Below are 17,072 nucleotides of genomic sequence, written 5' to 3'. Positions count from 1 at the left end.
TGAAAGCTCTCATTCCAACTCTCCTTTTGGCACTAGGCTCATCTTATAGCCATGATTTCCTTAAAGCTTTAGGTGATCCTGAAAAGAAGGTCCAGAATCTTTGGAATGAGGATGCAGAAGATCATCTTGATCACAGATGCTTCTTATGAGAGGTCTTGTTAAGCTGCTGACAGTTTTCTTGTGGGAACCATGGCACGTCTCTTTGCGTTGCCTAACTAAACTTTAGAGAACAACATCCAGTTGGTGTGACACTCGTACTGACCTACTGGCTCATTACTCAGATTTTTTAAATTTACAATAAAACTCATTAAGATACCAAAACTACCACTATTGCACTTCTCTAAATAATACTGAGACTTTACAAAAATACACTTTTAATTTAACCGCGGTGCATAGCTGGAGGTGTCATCTGTAGTCTCGGCACTTTGAATTTATTAGATGTGGGCTATTTCTGGCTCAGATAATAAGCCATAATCATTCCTCACAAAGCTGAGACGAAGAAAAATCAGTGAAATTAAATCCATTGCATCAGCCTGGCCAGTCATAGAATTTCAGTGCATTTGCAATCGTTTAAACTAGGTTGTCGATATGTCTACGTGAGTTTTTCTCTGAATTGGACAACTCCACGCTATGCTGCTGAAAATATAGCTTTGGTATAATTTAATCCTTCTTGTTTCCAGAAATATAAATATATATAAATATATATATATAAAAATATATCGCAAAAGCAATCATGTTCCGTCCTTTAGGAAAAGTTCATTCGATACTTTTAAGACGCAAGGACAGAATCAGAGTAGAAGACGCAAAAGGTCATTCGTGTTTGCGAAACACTTACAGAAGAACCTAAAAAATGGCCTTGCATTGTGTTTCTGTTGTGTGTGCGTATGTAAGTCAGTAACGCCTCTTATCTGTCCGCACATACGCACAGGCTGCTGCCTTGAGACAGAAGGGTCACACAGTTAACCATTGTTGGTGTGATGATGGACAGCAAGCTGAAGGCACAATGCACAACACAGTGATCTGTGGGGGCTGGCATAGACCAGCACCACTTTCTTTCAATACACACACACACACACACACACACACACACACTGAGAAAAATAAAATAGCACGGACCCTGCTGGATTTTGACAACACACAGAAATCCTCTGACTTTTACTTACATAAGTTTGCCTTTTGACCTGCAGTGGCCTATACAGTAGAAATGACTGGCTGTGAACCCATGCATGACAGCCAGAAGAGGTGAACAGAGCGAACTGGGAGGCAGTTCTGATACTGAGGAGAGAGGACTGTGTGGGAGGAGAGGATTCAGAGCTTTTCTGTCAAGCTAAACAGAAGAAAGAATACAAAAACTGGACAAATTGTTTCTCTGCTATACACTGGATTTGAAAGACATTCAGACCGCTCTTCTGCTTGGTATCGTGTTGTTAAATTCATCTTAAAAGGATAAAGTGGTCATTCTTGTCCACAAGTTTACACTGCAGTAAAAACACGTTTTTTTCTGCTGAAGAATAAAACAAAACAAAAAAAATCCAAATTCTGATTTACTAAAATATTCAGACCTTGTACTGTGGCCCTCCTAACTTTGTTCAGGTGCATCCTGTTTGCTTAAGACTTTCCCCACATTGCATTTGAATGGAGTTCTCGTTTGATTCCAAAACTAGGCTTCATTTTGAACACAGTATTGCTGAAATGCCAAACAACATCTGTGGGTGAGACGTGAAGATGCATATGGTGGCCCTTCAAATTCTACTCACAATTCTTCTAGCTTAACGCTATGCATTAGCATGTTGCATACATTTATTCCAATGACTACTTAGCTGTCTGCGGTCTAACTAGATAACAATTATCCCTAACCCCAGGCAACCAAAACATGCCAGAAAACAAAAGAACACTTTTTAATCAGAGTACAGCATCGAGTCAGTTAAACCTCTGAGATATTGACCTGGTCAATTAAGTAGCAGAGAGGGTTTTTAATTAGTTTCAGCTGCTTTGGTGTTGATGAAATTAACAACAGGAGGGGCAACAGTGAGACAATCCCCAAATACAAATGGTTTTAGGGGTGGAGGCCACTAATTGTTTTTTTTCCCCACTAATTTGGCATTTGGCTAGGGTCTGCGGTAATACTACTGGTAACACAAGGCAATACCAGGGCCCTACAGTGATGCCACAGGTGGTCTAGCTCCTCCAGCATGTTCCATTGCCAGAAGGTTTGCTGTTTCTCCCAGCACAGTCTTAAGAGTATGGAGGAGATTCCAGGAGACAGGCAGTTACTCTAGGAGAGCTGGAATGGACTTAACTCATCAGCAGGACTGATATCTGGTCTTTTGTGCAAGGAGGAACAGGATGAGCACTGCCAGAGCTACCAAATGACCTCCAGCAGGTCACAAGTTGTGAATGTCTCTGATCAAACAATCAGACGCAGACTTCATGAGAGTGGCTTTGAGGGGCTGACGTCTGCCCTGTGCTCAGTGCCCGGCACCGTGGAGTCCGATTGTCATATGCTGGTGCAGTAGGTCCTGAGTTTCTCCTGGTGCACAACATAGCCTGGCCTCATGTGGCAGTATGTTTGCAGGTACTTCCTGGAAAATGAAAAAACTGATACCAATGACTGGTCCCCACCCTTTGCCTGACCTGAATCCAATAGAACACCTCTAGGACTTTGTTTCCATCCATCCAGTGCCACTAGGTTGCATCCCAGACTGTCCAGGAGCTCAGTGGTGCCCCAGTCGAGACCTGGGAAGATAGCTCTCAGGGCACCAACCATCATCTCATTAGGGGCATCCTCTGGTATTGTCAGAGCTCTACAAAGGGACCTCATGAGTGTCGTTATGAGTTGCTGAAATTAAATTTTGAAAAAATGGACTAGCCTCCCGTGTAATTTTTTCACTTTGATTTTCAGGGTGTCTTTGAATTTAGCCCTCTGTAGGCTGATTATTGTCATTTCCATCAAACAATGTTGCATCATTTGAAACAGTACCCAGTCCATATCAGTATAGATATCCAGCCTGTTTTTTTCCTACTGAAATCTCATGTATATTCAAAATGCTCCTTTAATTTTTTTGGTCCGTGTAGCAAACTGACATGAGAATGGCATCAATTACCTCATCTAACGTCCCGCAAGAATTTATTAGCATATTTCACAAAATGTCAGACTAATCATTTAAAAGAATTGCACCTTAATGTAGCGCCTTTATGCCGTTAACTCAGAATAATAATGGAGCACTAATCTGAGATCTGTTCACTAATGTGACAGATTGTTGATCTACATTTCAGAGCTGGCAAACATTATTTCACCCACAAATATTAAAATTTGCTTGGCCAATGTAGTAAGGAACTATGTGCAAAAATTACAACCAAACAAACAAAACACTGATATCCCATAACAAGATACAAAATTTTTTATTTCCAAATATATCCCTTTGTTCCCTATGGACAAATTGTCCTTGATAAATTAATCAAAACACATAACACAGATCTATTAAAATCGTCACTGGGGTCTCAAACAGGTCTCCACATGAAAAAAAGAAAAGGACTGATTGTAATAGTATGTTTTTGTTTTAACAGCAAACATGGTAAAAATGACTCGGGACTCTTCTGTGTTGTTAGCAATGCAGCTGAACTGATGTGGTGAAAAGCGTGCACAGTAGAAGGAGTCGAGAAGAATCCTGGGGGAAAGAATTCTTCACCATTTTGTCAATATTCTCACATTCTGCACACACACTCTCTTCAGGTTAATTTTACCTTTGTACCCCCTTCTGTTTTCCTTTAAAGTCTCCTTTCCACATGGCAGTGATTAGTGATTACAGTATAAACAACAGATATAAGGATAAAAAAAAAGAAACCCCCAAACCCCCCCCACCTTTTTCATTCCTTCAGTATGTGCTCAGAGCTGGAAGCTGATTTTGAGCACAAGGACAAGGTTACAGGCCCCATGAGAGTGTGTCGACGGTGTCGCGTTACACTGCCGATGCCTCTGACAATATTGTGCCTTATTAATCATTGATCTGGTTGCTGGTGTTAATTTCAGTGCACTGGAGTTCACAGTGCTAGGGCTGATGAGACGCAGGCATTTTTGGGGGCAATGAACGTGCCACACAAAGGTTCTAGAAAAAAAACATGCTCCGAGAGGACAAAAATCAACCACTGAATATGAAGGACGGGTCATAGGAGTGATTGAGAAAGACGAATGTTAAAGATGCTGACTGTTTTTGTGTTGAAGCTAAGATCCTGCCTGGAACCACATGTAACTTGAGTACTTGGCATTTTTCAATATAGAGAAAAATCACCAGTCTGTAACATTATGGCCCTTAGAGAAATAACAAGTGGTGATAAACAATCACAGCTGCTGTACACTGGGACTACATAATCAGTCAGATTACATAGTACTCAGCAGAAAGCCACTGGACAAGCTGAGCAGCCCAAATTGACCATGTTTCGAAAACTACAATAACATGTTTTTTTCCCTTTCTTAAGAAAACTAGAAAAAAAAGAGTCCAGAAACTTCACTCTAAATGAGCCCTCCATGTTCATTTAGAGTGAGGCTCAGTTTATTATTTACGCTTTACTGAAGACCGGAGGAATCTGAAATAGAAATTACAGGTCAGAGGTGTTGCACCACACTTTCCCGTCTGAGTCAAGTTAGTTTTAGAGGAAGGGATGACGTCCTGTTGCCATTCAGTGTAAGGGGAAGGAAAAAAAATTGTCCTCCTGCACTTGTCCTCTGCTGTCCGCTGCAGAGAGGAATCTGGAGAAATGGAGGCGAGACGAAGACAGACAGAGAAAGAAAATATCCATTCGTCTAGCAGCGTCTGTGCCCTTTAGTTCGTCCGGAGCTGGTAATCTGCCAAGAGACGTAACAGCAGAGCATTAACGTGCAGCTTGCTTCCCCTCAGTGCTCTTGCACATCACTACCACTTTATAATGGTGCCATTAAATCTCAAAACAAGGTGTACAGAATAATTACGATGCACGTGTGCGCCCCCGGAGGTGTCACAAAAAAGATGAAGCAGAAGTATGCGAACATCCCATTTGCATATGTTATGCGCTTTTGTTTTGACTCTTTTGAACTTCAACTTAAGGTAAATATCAGTGGCACAGAATACAGAGTGTGTGTTAACTGAACCATGCTCATATATATATATTAAATTAAAAAAACAACAAAAAATCCTGACAACACAGCCTTTGAATAGTTTCTCAGAGTTTGGCACATAATACTTACAAGACGGTGAGTTAAATATCAACAACTCAGTGAAAGAGGTGAGTTTAGGGTGTTCCCAGGGGTCAGGGTGAGCACAGATATGTTGGTAATAGCAGCAAGAAAAAAGGGGGATTAAATATCTGCTTAACTAAAAGTAGATGGTTCATTTACAAAGTAAGAGTGGAGAAAGTAAGACAGGCAGGACCTGAGGAGGGAAGAGGGATATATTGGGTAAAGGATGTTGAAGATGGAGCTGCCCTGAAGGAGGAAGAGGAAGACCACAGAGAAGATTCTCTATGGATGTAGTGAAGGAGGACATGCAGAGGGTTGGTGTGACAGAGGACGATGCTAGACAGAGGGTGAGACGGGGGCAGATGTGGTTCCACTGAAATAAAGCAGTCCTTTATGATATCAAGAACCGGATCCAGTGACAACCTGGATCAGTGATGTGTCATGTTAAACATCCAGCTAATGTGCATCATCACCTGATCAGTCAGATATTAGTGGTCATCACTTTGACTTACTGCTGTACAGTACAAGCAAATGCCTGTTCATCAATCATTAATGAGCCACTAGCTACAGTACACAGCATCAGGGTATTATTTAATCAGTGTGAGAGTGTCTGCCTGTAGTGTCGAGTGAAATGTGATCGCGCCCGTCTCCCTCTGTGTGCTGCTGATGTTAACAGTAAGAGAAAGGGAATAGCCATCTCTCCAAGTCACCCAAACTTCGTCCCCTTTCCTTCTCTAACTTGTTCTCGTCTTTTCTCCTTTCGATCCCTCTCGCTTTCTCTCCTTTGCTTCTCTGCTGATGCTACAGCAAGGTGATCGTAACCTTGCCATTTGCCAAGTTGCCACCCTGGGAGCCTCCTGGCACCCTGTGGTATCATTCAACCTCTCCATCCCCTGACTCATCCCTGACAAAGCCAGGTAATGGATATGATTGATGTAATGCAGTCAGGTTCATTCCTGGGGCAGATAGCAGGTATGAAACTTGAAGATTTCTGGCGGTTGTCCAGCAGAGGTACTGGACTCCCATCTCCATATCATTACCATTTGCGTCCCCACTGAAACCCGTGAGCCTGTGTGGAGGACTTTGCTGCAGTCTCAGCAATACACTGCAGCTTTAAACTGACCTGTTCAAATGACAAGTGTGTGTTTGGGGCGAAGGTGTTGCTTTTTATTTCAACATGCTTTGCAGGTAACATCTCAGGTTAATGGGATGAAACAAGCTCAAAGCTGACAAACACTTCTTGGTCCTTGTCGCCCTTGTTGTCATCAGCAGACGGATGTGGGTTCATTCCCAGGGCAGCAACTGAATCTCAAGATCCCAGGTGCTAACGTTGCTGCAGAAATTCGGCTGTTTCTGTTCAAAGTTGGACATTAAACACGCTACCTAAGCCTCGAAGAAGCCAGAAGGTTTCTATCCTTGGCAACCTGCATTTTGTCACTCTAAGCCCCTGATGACATGGCTCGTGGTGATAGAGCCAGGTAATAGATATGATAGATGCTATCCAGCTGGGTTCATTCGAGGGACACACACTGAATACTGATGCAGTAAGACCGGTTGTGACTCTGATCTCTCTTGGGAATTTACTCCTCTGTCTTTCTAGGAACACCAACTTGGAATCCAAAAAAAGTTCAAAATATGCACCGTGTAGTCTTCCGACACTTGATGTTAATTGTCGTGATGGTTTTTTCAAATTAGCTAATCTGTGGATGAGATGAGTCACACAGTCCTGATGAAGCAAACTGTGTTTTTTCTTTTTTCCTCAAGCTTATAATGACCTTAAAAAAATGCTTTTCAGTTATCTTTATCTGAAACCTTAACCACCTGAGGTCCATGTTGTCACAGGTCTGCTACCCCCAACTATCTTAATGCTATTATTTGGACAAAGCTAAGAATGAGTATTTTTGAAAATTGTGAATATGTTTTAAATTAGAATAATTATTCTTGCTTCCCTGATTGCCTAGACTTTTGAGAACAATTTCATAAAAACAAAAATGATTCTCGATATGATGACTACTTTGACTACATTATTACTTAATGAGAGAAATGCAATTTTAAATCCAAGGGCTTTCAAACCACAGATGCAGACATTTGCAGCTCTGTCGTACATGAAAGTTTCATCCTTCAAAAAGTATTTGTAAAATTCTCTTAAACTTCATCAACCGTGCTGCCAAATCAGAGCAGCAGCATTTCCAGTTAAAAAGTGGTCCTAAGTGGCCAATCTGCAGTGTTTGTTTTTTAAGGGTGAGTTGTAATGAGTTCCATTTCCCTGCGTTATTTTCTCACCTCCACTTTGCGTGATGTAGCGCACCCATGGCAACGCCTGGTAACCACTCTTCTCTATGATCTTTAGGTAGCGCACCTGGGGGAACATTGACATTTTAACTACAGTTATTTCACTCATTCAAACACATTATGAACCCTCATTTTATTTAGTGGTTTGACATTACAGTTTACTATAAACAGACTGTGCGCTCAGGTAGCTTTCTGTCAGTGCATTTACAGCAGATATAAATGCCTTCTATCTAGCGAAAACCACAGATCTCCACATTTTGATTGTTTTTTCTTCTCACTAACTGAAGAAATAAAAGACATTCTGAAGAACTAAAAAATGTCTCATTTTTAATGACATGTGAACTCTAATGTAGTCAGGTAGAGCTCATTTATAAATGACCTAAATATCAAAGACATTGGAATGTGAAGGTAGTTTTGCTCTATGGTTTAAATTCAACAAGGAGTGAATTGAGACAAAGTGTGTAAGGAGATCGTTGCCATAAACTTAAAAGATGACTTAATAAGTTATCCATTTACTCCAGTAATAATTTTTACTTTACAGAATGCAGCTGTACAAGGAGGCAGTGAAGGCAAACGGTGCGTTGTCATCTCCTACCTGAATCCCAGACACAGTGAAATAGGGTATCTCAAAATTAACTGTGATTGGTCTCTTTGCCTCAAGCTCGTCGCTCTCCACGCTGGGCAGCCCAAAGTGTGCTCGCATCACGTACTCCTTACCCCCCTAGACACCCAAACAGAAAAGAGAAAAGGCCACAGAGCTGTTATTGGGTCTGTTAGGTAAACTCTTAAATTTAGGATGATGCCATTTATAAAGCTCATGTCTCAAGGGGGCGTCCCATTCCAGTTAATACACACAGCCACACGAGGCAACTACCTTATCATATCAAGGTGAATCTGATATAGTTTTTTTTTAGGATTTAGCATATACTATATCAAACACATGCAAGTTTGTTCTCTGGCTCGACTTTCTTGAAGCCTCCTATTCACTTGGTTTATAATATAAACCACATAATATAATATATTTACTGTTGACTTTAACCTGGGTGTTCCTGTTACACCCAAAGTCGACTAGGATTGGTTCCAGCTCCAGCCACCCGAGGACCTTTTTAAATAATAAGCAGCTCAAGCTAACGGTTGGATGGATTGATTTTAGAGTGATGAAGCGACAACTGGAGCATTCTTGTTCATTTGTTAAAAAATAAGAAAAACAAAAAACAAAAACGAATCTATTCTGCTTCACTAGTACTGTGCAAGTGAATTTCTTTTTTTCTGTCCAAGTAGCCTGGCAACAAAGGAAAAAAAACAACACAAGTGTCATTACAATTTTGAAACGCTGTTGTATGTGACATCACCTTTGTCCGCCTGAACCCTGCCCACATCGAACCGAAGAGAAGAGCTCAGGCAGAAGCCCAAACACAGAAACACTCTGCTTTAAAATAACTATTCTAACTGTGGCGGAAAATTGTGCATTCATGCAGCAACCCATCTGTCACAGGAAGAAGCTGATTAAGCATAATAATCATTTGGTAATGTCGTTTCTAAACTTCAATAAACCGACAAACCGAAATAACTGCAAACAAAAAAAAAGCCTCATTGTTGAACTGATTATGAAACATTTTTTCTTGTCATTATACGGTTGCTATGGGAAACCTTATCAGCTCTGCCCTCGCTTAAGGCTGATAAGAAATATCCAATAAATGATAAATATGTCAAAGATACATATATTCATGCTTATAAAATAGCTGAAGGCAAATTGACTTATAAATGCTGCATAAACATTTCTGGTGTTTATAAAAACAGAGTCAGACGTAGCTGGGTGGAGCTCACAGCTGGTTGACTGTGGATGAGCGCTCTCTATAACCGCTTTCTGTTTGTTTCCTCAATCTAAACCTCGAGACCGGAGAGAATACGTCCTTTTACAGGGTACAAAGGTTGCGAGTGATGGAAAAATCCTCTGCACAGTCACACGCAAGTTAGTCAACTATACTTTACAGCTGCAATTGCTAACCCTCCCTGACATATTAGATGTGTAATGAATTACAAAAGGGGATATCAAGACTTGACAGATAAAAGAACCTCAGCTTCAAGCCAGTTAAATTTCCTTTGAGGAGCCTACAGAGCAGAAACTGACACAAACTGAAAACAAAGTGGAAAATAGGGGAGATAAGATGTGATTGTGTCTGGTTTTGTATGCTGGGAGGTTGGCGATAAAGTGATAAATGGCTGCTGTCTAATATTTGTCACAACACATCTTCATTTCTGACAGATATTCTGTTTCAGGATTATGTAGAAGTGCATCAAGCTGCTGCTGCTCTGCTTTCAAAGCATCACTTGGGAAAAGGGGAGCTTAAAAACCTCCATATATATATATAGTGGATCCATAGTTGGTCCTGAGCCACTACATTTAAAGCAAAAGCAGAATTTGCGCCATCTGCTGTAAGTTTTGAAAAATGGACACACGTGTCTAACATAGATCAGAGTATATGAATTATAGTATAAACAGGAAGCACTCTCAGAACGCAAACCTCGGTCAAGGCAGCTCACTCTCTGGGCAGTATTTACTTTTAAGGGACTAATATTGGATTTTGTATGAATAAAAGAATAAATGGAAAACACTTTTCCAAAACAGCTAAAGAATGTCTGTCGTTTTCAGTCTATTTGATTTAATCTAGTATTTATTGCTGCTTGTTGAGAAGCGCTATGCCTGTGAGAAAATATCAGTAATGACAACATAATATATTTTGTTTACAGGCCACACTAACAGGGAAAGATTTGATGTTCCACTGCACCACATTCTTCTCAGGCACCCACTTGGCGCTGCCTGTGCTGGTCTTGAACTTGGGTGAGTCAGCATCACTGGGCACCGGCACCAGAATGGACACGTTGTTGGCAGTGGAGCGGCTCTTAAACTGACTTTTAGCCTGCAGATGATGTCAGAGAACAGAGTTCAAGCGTCATTAAAGATCTTTATAACAAAAAGCACATGCACAAATTCAAATAAGACCTTGCAATTATGCAACAGTGTTGTTACTTTGCATCACCACACTGCGAACAAACAGATGGCAAACAGCAATCCATTGAATGTGTCATAAATTATAGATCAGCTTTAGTGAAGGCACTAATGCACTTTAAACCCAGATCAGCATATGGTGCATTTTACTCTATGTGTGTGCATTCATATATTTGTGTGTCATTCATCGTTACCTTAACCTTGATCTCCACGCGGCTGTGAGAGAACTTCTCAATCACACTCTCAATCCATATGAGAGGCTTCACCTGTCAGAGATCCAGAGGTCGCCGAGGGATTCAGAGAGTGGACACAAGGTCAGAAATGCACCGAGCGCACAATCGAGTGCATCGCTGCACACATCATAACAAGACAAACAGTGCTGAGGCTGTGCTTGCAGAAGGCTGTAAATAACATTCACACATCCAGTCACTTTATCCTGGTTTTCAAAGACTCAGGGGAGTGTTTGTCTTGGTTTTAAAGTCTCATCATGCCATCTCGTAGTAACTGGAATAATTATTTTATCCAGGTTTCCTAACAGTATTTGTTTGTGCAGAAACTATTGGCTGAGCTGCTGAAGACCAACAGAAGTACTTAAACATTTTGAATGAAAGGTGAGGTGCCCTTAGCCACTAGCTACCTGCTAGGCATGACATCAGCTAGTTTGAGTTTTGTTGGTCCTTGGTCCTTTTTAGAGCATCTTAATCAAAGTTAAATGTCAAATAATATGGCCTGATGTGCTGCTAACTGTACTGACATAAAGTTTGTGGTTTGATATTTCTTTACCAATAATCACTATTTATCTGTGTATATGTAATACACCAATACTGTCTTATGGGTGCACCTTGCTAACAAAGCTAAAAAAAAAAAAAAAAGGTCACTCCAACAAGGCTTAAGGCTTCAGCCCCACTGGGTAACATTGTGGAGGCTCCATCTATTTTTTATAAATACAGTCAGCGACTCAGATACAGTGATGTCCATTCAAGTACACTAAAGGAGTGAAAGTTTTACTTCTTTATTGCGATTGACCAAAAAGAGCTGGGTAATGTTATTTTTAAAACTGAGTCTTTTAAAGTGTTGGATGTTAACAACTTTACCAATTTACTATGACTGTGAAGATCAGTTATGAACAGCAAGCTTCACTATAAGTAGATAGCTTAATACAACAAAAATGAACATCAAAGAGTACAAAAACAATAAAATAAAGACACTTTTTGGGTTGTCATGTCATTTGACCTAATGTGAAAAGAATGTGCTCTTTTGATAACGTTTATGTGTCCTCACTGTAGTGTTGAGGCGGTAGGACATGAGCTCGCTCTCGCCGTCAGGGGGGATGAAAGAGATGGTGCGGTCGTTCTCAAAGCGTGACAGACGGACACACTGATGAAACTTCACATCCTCCAGCTCCACTGTCTTGCTCTTCTCTCCTGACACAAACACACACACAAAGATTGAGAGCTTTGTACACAGCCTTGGGGAAATCAAGGTCAAGGTAATGATGACTGACAAACATTCACTCCATTTCTCTCTCTCTCTCAGACAAACACACACTGAAAGCAGTGTGTTACCAGCTCACAGTGCCTTCTTCTCATCCTCCACTAAACAATTAGTTTTGCTGCTACACACAAGCACACAGTTTGTATTTAATACCTGCTGCCATCATCCCCCCAAATGAAACTCACTGATTTCTGCAGACATTCAAGCGATATGAATGACTTCTGATATAGTCACACCTGCACTGTATGCACTGCTGTTTTAGTTGTTTATAACAATTTATTTAGTATTTCAAATGTGACAATATTGCCTCCATGTATTCAGATTTTTTTTTTATGTAGCCAATTGCCCCCCAAAATATTAAAGTCACAAAAGCAAAACCATTAAAAAAGAAAATCCCTGAATAGACTCGGCACAAAAACACTCTCAAAGTTAAAGCTGCTACCTAGAGTGAACACACTTGCACTGTTGCAGTAGTCAGTTACACTGTAAGGGGAATCTCTTTCATGGCAGCCTCTGATGCCTGCTGGAGAACGCCTGATGCTCACCTCTGCCGTGGTTAATTGAGGGTGCAGAGTGGTGAAAAACTGCTGTAATGACTGTGGGCCTGTGAGCCTTCAGCTAAATCCCCCGTTCAATAGTGAGCTAAGGCTTCACCTGCTCAGAATGCAACCCCGGGACCAGCACTGAGGCCTGTCAGAGGGAATGCGCCTGCCTGTGTGTGGATGTGCGTATTTGTGTATTCTGTGTGTATTCTTCTTCACTGTCCTCCCTCGTGAGTTGGTGTTCGTGCATGTGTTTATGCATGCCCGTTTTGCAGATTTGTGTACTGCGCTTGTTTCTCTATTGATTTTGTGTGTGTCTGTGTGTGTGACATTTTATAATGTGAAAGTGGAGAAAGGTGGATGCCATGGAGAACCCAACACTCCTGGTCAAGAAAAAGCAGGAAACGCTTCCTGTTTGTGTCCTTCTATGCCACTACCATAGACACACACACACATACACACACACACTTGTATGCAGCGTTATCAAGACAAGCAATGAAAGGTCATACAGGATACTGTCTGTCATTCCCTGGACCTCGGGGCCCAAAGAAGAGACAGGTGTGAGTGCACATGCCAGAGGAGGATTGAAGATGCAGCAGTGTCCCCTGTGGTTCACCCTTACGGCCACTCTCAGCATGTCTTTAATGCACAGTAGCAGACAAGAGCAACCTAATCTGTTTTTCTGTCCACTGTCACACAGTGGGGGGAAAAAAGACGTTATAGTGACAACTGATAAATGCCTAAAGCATCTTAATGGTGCTTCGAGTGGCCAAAGGAATATTTCATCGCCTTAAATGTGAAGATTGGTTAGTCTAATGTTTGATGTATATTATTGTAAACAACATACCTCTCCATTTTTGATTGTCAGTTATAAACGTAAGTAATTAAAAGCTGTCACCTTGGGCATTTTTATGAGTCTTTGACATTTTGTGGAGAAACTGATTAACTAAGAAAATGATAAGAGTGCAAACTGATAACAACATAATTGTTAGTTGCACGCAAAGTAGCCTGCAGCTCATAATATGATTATATGGGCTGCTTTGAAAACGTCTGTCATTTTTACCCAATCCACACAGTCTCAAAACCTAAAACTCCACTGACTTTAAACAAGCCATTGAGGCCACTGAGAGAGAATTTTGAATTACTTAGAGAATATGCGAGCAGCTGTAGACATTCAAGGGATAGAAATGATTTTGTTTGCTTGCTTTCAGTCAGTAAATAACACAGGAGTGACTTGTGTTATGGTTATTTCAGCTCCGTGTGGTGACAGTTCTGGACTTCTACCAGCGGAGGGCAGCATTAAATGATTTATACTTCCTCTTTCTTTTTTTGTCTGCATCAAGCTGTGACTAAAAAGTACAAACCAAGCAACTATGATAATCCAATGACTGGGAAATGATATGTAAAATGTAACTGCAGGAGATGAGAGTGCAAAACACTTTTTAATATTTAACAGTGTGTGTGCGTGTGTGTTTGCATCTGCCAGTGCGTCTGTTTGATCATTATTTCTGATCATTATTTCTGAGGATATGCTATTTCCCAGACTCCTACACACAGCAGGGGGATTGTGGGCTGCATAGGATAGCCGCGGACCCTCACCTTTCATCTGCAGGGCTGTAGCCCGGGGTGAGGATTAACGCAGAGGCAAAGAGGGTAGACAGTGAAGGAGCCTTTCCCCTTCACTAGAAACAGTAGGGGGGGAAAGAAATGAAGGCAAAGCAGAGGAGGAAGAAGAGATGGAAGAGGAGGAGGAGGATGTGCAGGAGTAGGCGAGAAAAGATGTAGCAGTGGGAAACACCGGTGGAAAAATTGGTAGGCAGAGAGGGGGAGGTAGAGGTAGGAAGAGAGTTATGCATGGGATTTAGGCAGAAAGAGGAGCTAAAGCGTGAGGGTGAGTTCAAGGGGAGAGTGAAAAGCCAAAAGCTCAACCAGCACCAAACAAAGTAGAAAGTGTATCAAAAAGCAATAAAATATTCTACTGATCGTTTAGAGGCTTACTGTCATTTCATCAGTTACAACAAATAGACTGCATACTACACCGATCAGGCAAAACATTATGACTACTGACATATGAAGTGAATAACACAGGTTATCTCTTCATCCTGGCACCTGTTAGTGGGTGGGGTATATTAAAGAGCAAGTAAACATTTTGTCCCCAAATCGATGTGGACAAAAAGCTGGAAAAATGGGCAAGTGTAAGTCTACAGCATGTCCAAAACAACACCTCTTGTGGGCTGTTACTGGTCTGCAGTGGTCAGTATCTATCAAAGAGGTCCAAGGAAGGAACAGTGGTTGACCCACAACAGGGACATAGATGGCCAAGGCTCAGTGATGCATGTGAGGAATGAAGGCTGGCCCGTGTACAACTGTAGCTCAAATTACTGCAAATGTCAATGTTGATTCTAATAGAAAAGTGTTAGAGTACTCTTGACCACCGATGAAAGCAGGATAGCGCGCCCTGCCTCAAAGCAAAAATGGTTTAGGAATGGTTCAAGGAGTACAACAGCAAGTTTGAGGTGTTGACTTGGCCTCCAAATTCCCCAGATCTCATTCCAGTCAAGCATCTGTGGGGATGTGCTTGAAAAACAAGTCTGATCCACCTTGCAGCTCACAGGACTTAAAGGATGTGTTGCTAACATCTTGGTGGCAGATCCCACAGCACACCTTCAGGGGCTGTTTTGGCAGCAAAAGGGGGAGCAACACAATATTAGGCGTGCATAATGTTATGCCTGATCGGTACATAATAATGTTTAAAAGTTACTGTAAACACATGCAGGTCCAGCTCCAATTAAATTTCCCTCACTGACTTCAAGTGTTGCAACCCTTATGTGTGCTGGATGTTGTTTTTAAATGTATAATACTGAGATAAATCCACAGATATACAGGGATTCTGGTCATTTTTCATTCTGTCAGCTGCCTGCACGAGTGTTCAGCTCTGTAATAAAGGCTTCTAGTGACACAAATGGCTGTGGGTGACTGTTACTTACTGCCTGTGAGCTCAAACAGCACTTTGTCATTGAGGCCCAGTCGAAGTTCAGGCATCCCTGACAGGACCACTTTGAGCTTGATGCTACCCACTATTTCACTGCGCAGGACACTGCCACTGGCACTCACCTACAGAGAAGAAAATAAATTTTGACATTAGTTTGTTTCGATTCTGTGAATACATAAGCTACACAGTCAAATCTGCCCCTTGCAGCTGTGGAAGTTCAGTCTGATGATTACAATTACAATTTTCTTGAACCAAATACATATTCGTTATTTGAAGAATTACACTTTTCAGATATGTAGTTCCCAGAAGAAGAAAGCAACAAACCAATCGACCTAACCATTCAGAGGATGCACACAGTCTGAGGGACAAAACAGAAAGTCTTTTAGCATGCAGCGTAAGAACTGTAAGTAAAACACTGGTGAGGAAGACTAAAAAAAAAATGTTGGGGTGCTAGTTTCACTCACTGGGTGAGGAGGCAACCATTTACCACATGGCTAAAACCCAGCATCCTGGGTGTGAGTCCAACCCACAGCCCTGTGCTGTGTCTTCTCCTGCTCTACTCCTTACTACTTCAATAAAGCAGAAAATACCTCAAAATAAAAAAAGAAAGAAATAAAACTCTGTCAACATTTTAAAAAGTCCCTGTTCACAGAGAAGGAAGCGGTTACTGGTTTTTACACCCCTGTGTAGTGGTTGAACACCTCCACCAAATTAGTTTCCATGACTCATAACTGCAGTTGTAACTTGATTGTCCTTGAGGTGTTGCCTCAAACACGAGGCACATGAGAGAAGATCTGATTCTTTTGTGCATTTGAAGACGCAGCATGTTCACGTATTCAAACGTCTTCTTCTTTTGCTGCAGGAAATCTTAGACCTTAATAAAAATAGAAGTTCCTCTAATTGGGTCATGAAGCCTGACAACATCACATTTGCACACCGTGGTATTACTGTCCATTTAAGCCCGGTGTGTGTGTGGGGGGGGCTTCGGTTAGAATTTTATGCACATCTGGCTTTTTGTGAACTTTGTAGTCTTTGTTTTTAACCAAATAGTTTCCTTTACAATGAGGATTAGAACCTCCAACCAGCAATACTATCATCTCTTTGTGGCCTAAATATCTTCTCCTAGATTACTGTACTTTACACTGTTTCAAGATGCAGCACTAAAATGCTGAGGAGGGTCCAAAATTACCTTGATCCATGTGCAGATATTTATCTATATGTTTGTAGATATATATATATGTGTAGATGCATCATATGGACCAGAGGTGTTCTAATGGATTTAGATCAGGGTTGAGTGGGGACCAGTCAATGGTATCATTTCCTCCCTTCTCTGAGAACTGCTTGCATACTCTTGTCACATGAGGCTGGGCATTATCATACACAAAATAGAACCCAGGACCAGCGTTGCGTCTGACAGCGGGTCCAAGGACTTCATCCTGATTCCTAATGGCAGTCAGGGTGCAGTGGCCTAGCCTGTAGACATCTGCATGTCCCTCCAAGGAAATGCCTCTCCAGACCATCACTGACCCA

The 17,072-nt window shown here is 41.4% G+C and overlaps 1 protein-coding gene across 1 annotated transcript in view; it reads right to left on the bottom strand.

Moving 5' to 3' along the window:
- Window positions 1-3,858: 3,858 nt before the first annotated feature.
- ap1m3 (adaptor related protein complex 1 subunit mu 3) overlaps window positions 3,859-17,072 on the bottom strand; it is a 33,042-nt gene continuing 19,828 nt past the window's right edge. Inside the window, exons 6-12 of the mRNA XM_005737026.1 lie at window positions 15,538-15,664; window positions 11,796-11,938; window positions 10,709-10,780; window positions 10,267-10,425; window positions 8,100-8,225; window positions 7,496-7,571; window positions 3,859-4,843 (exon numbers count right to left, since the gene is read on the bottom strand). Of these exons, the coding sequence (XP_005737083.1) occupies window positions 4,821-4,843; window positions 7,496-7,571; window positions 8,100-8,225; window positions 10,267-10,425; window positions 10,709-10,780; window positions 11,796-11,938; window positions 15,538-15,664 (726 nt within the window). The 3' untranslated portion in view covers window positions 3,859-4,820. The remainder of the gene's footprint in view (window positions 4,844-7,495; window positions 7,572-8,099; window positions 8,226-10,266; window positions 10,426-10,708; window positions 10,781-11,795; window positions 11,939-15,537; window positions 15,665-17,072) is intronic.

The sequence above is a fragment of the Pundamilia nyererei genome, unplaced genomic scaffold (genome assembly GCF_000239375.1).
Source record: "Pundamilia nyererei isolate P.nyererei 1_Seehausen unplaced genomic scaffold, PunNye1.0 scaffold00072, whole genome shotgun sequence".
In the NCBI taxonomy this organism is placed as follows: Eukaryota; Metazoa; Chordata; class Actinopteri; order Cichliformes; family Cichlidae; genus Pundamilia; species Pundamilia nyererei.
The sequence above is the reverse complement of the archived record's forward strand: the minus strand, read 5'-3'. Positions and strand labels throughout refer to the sequence as shown.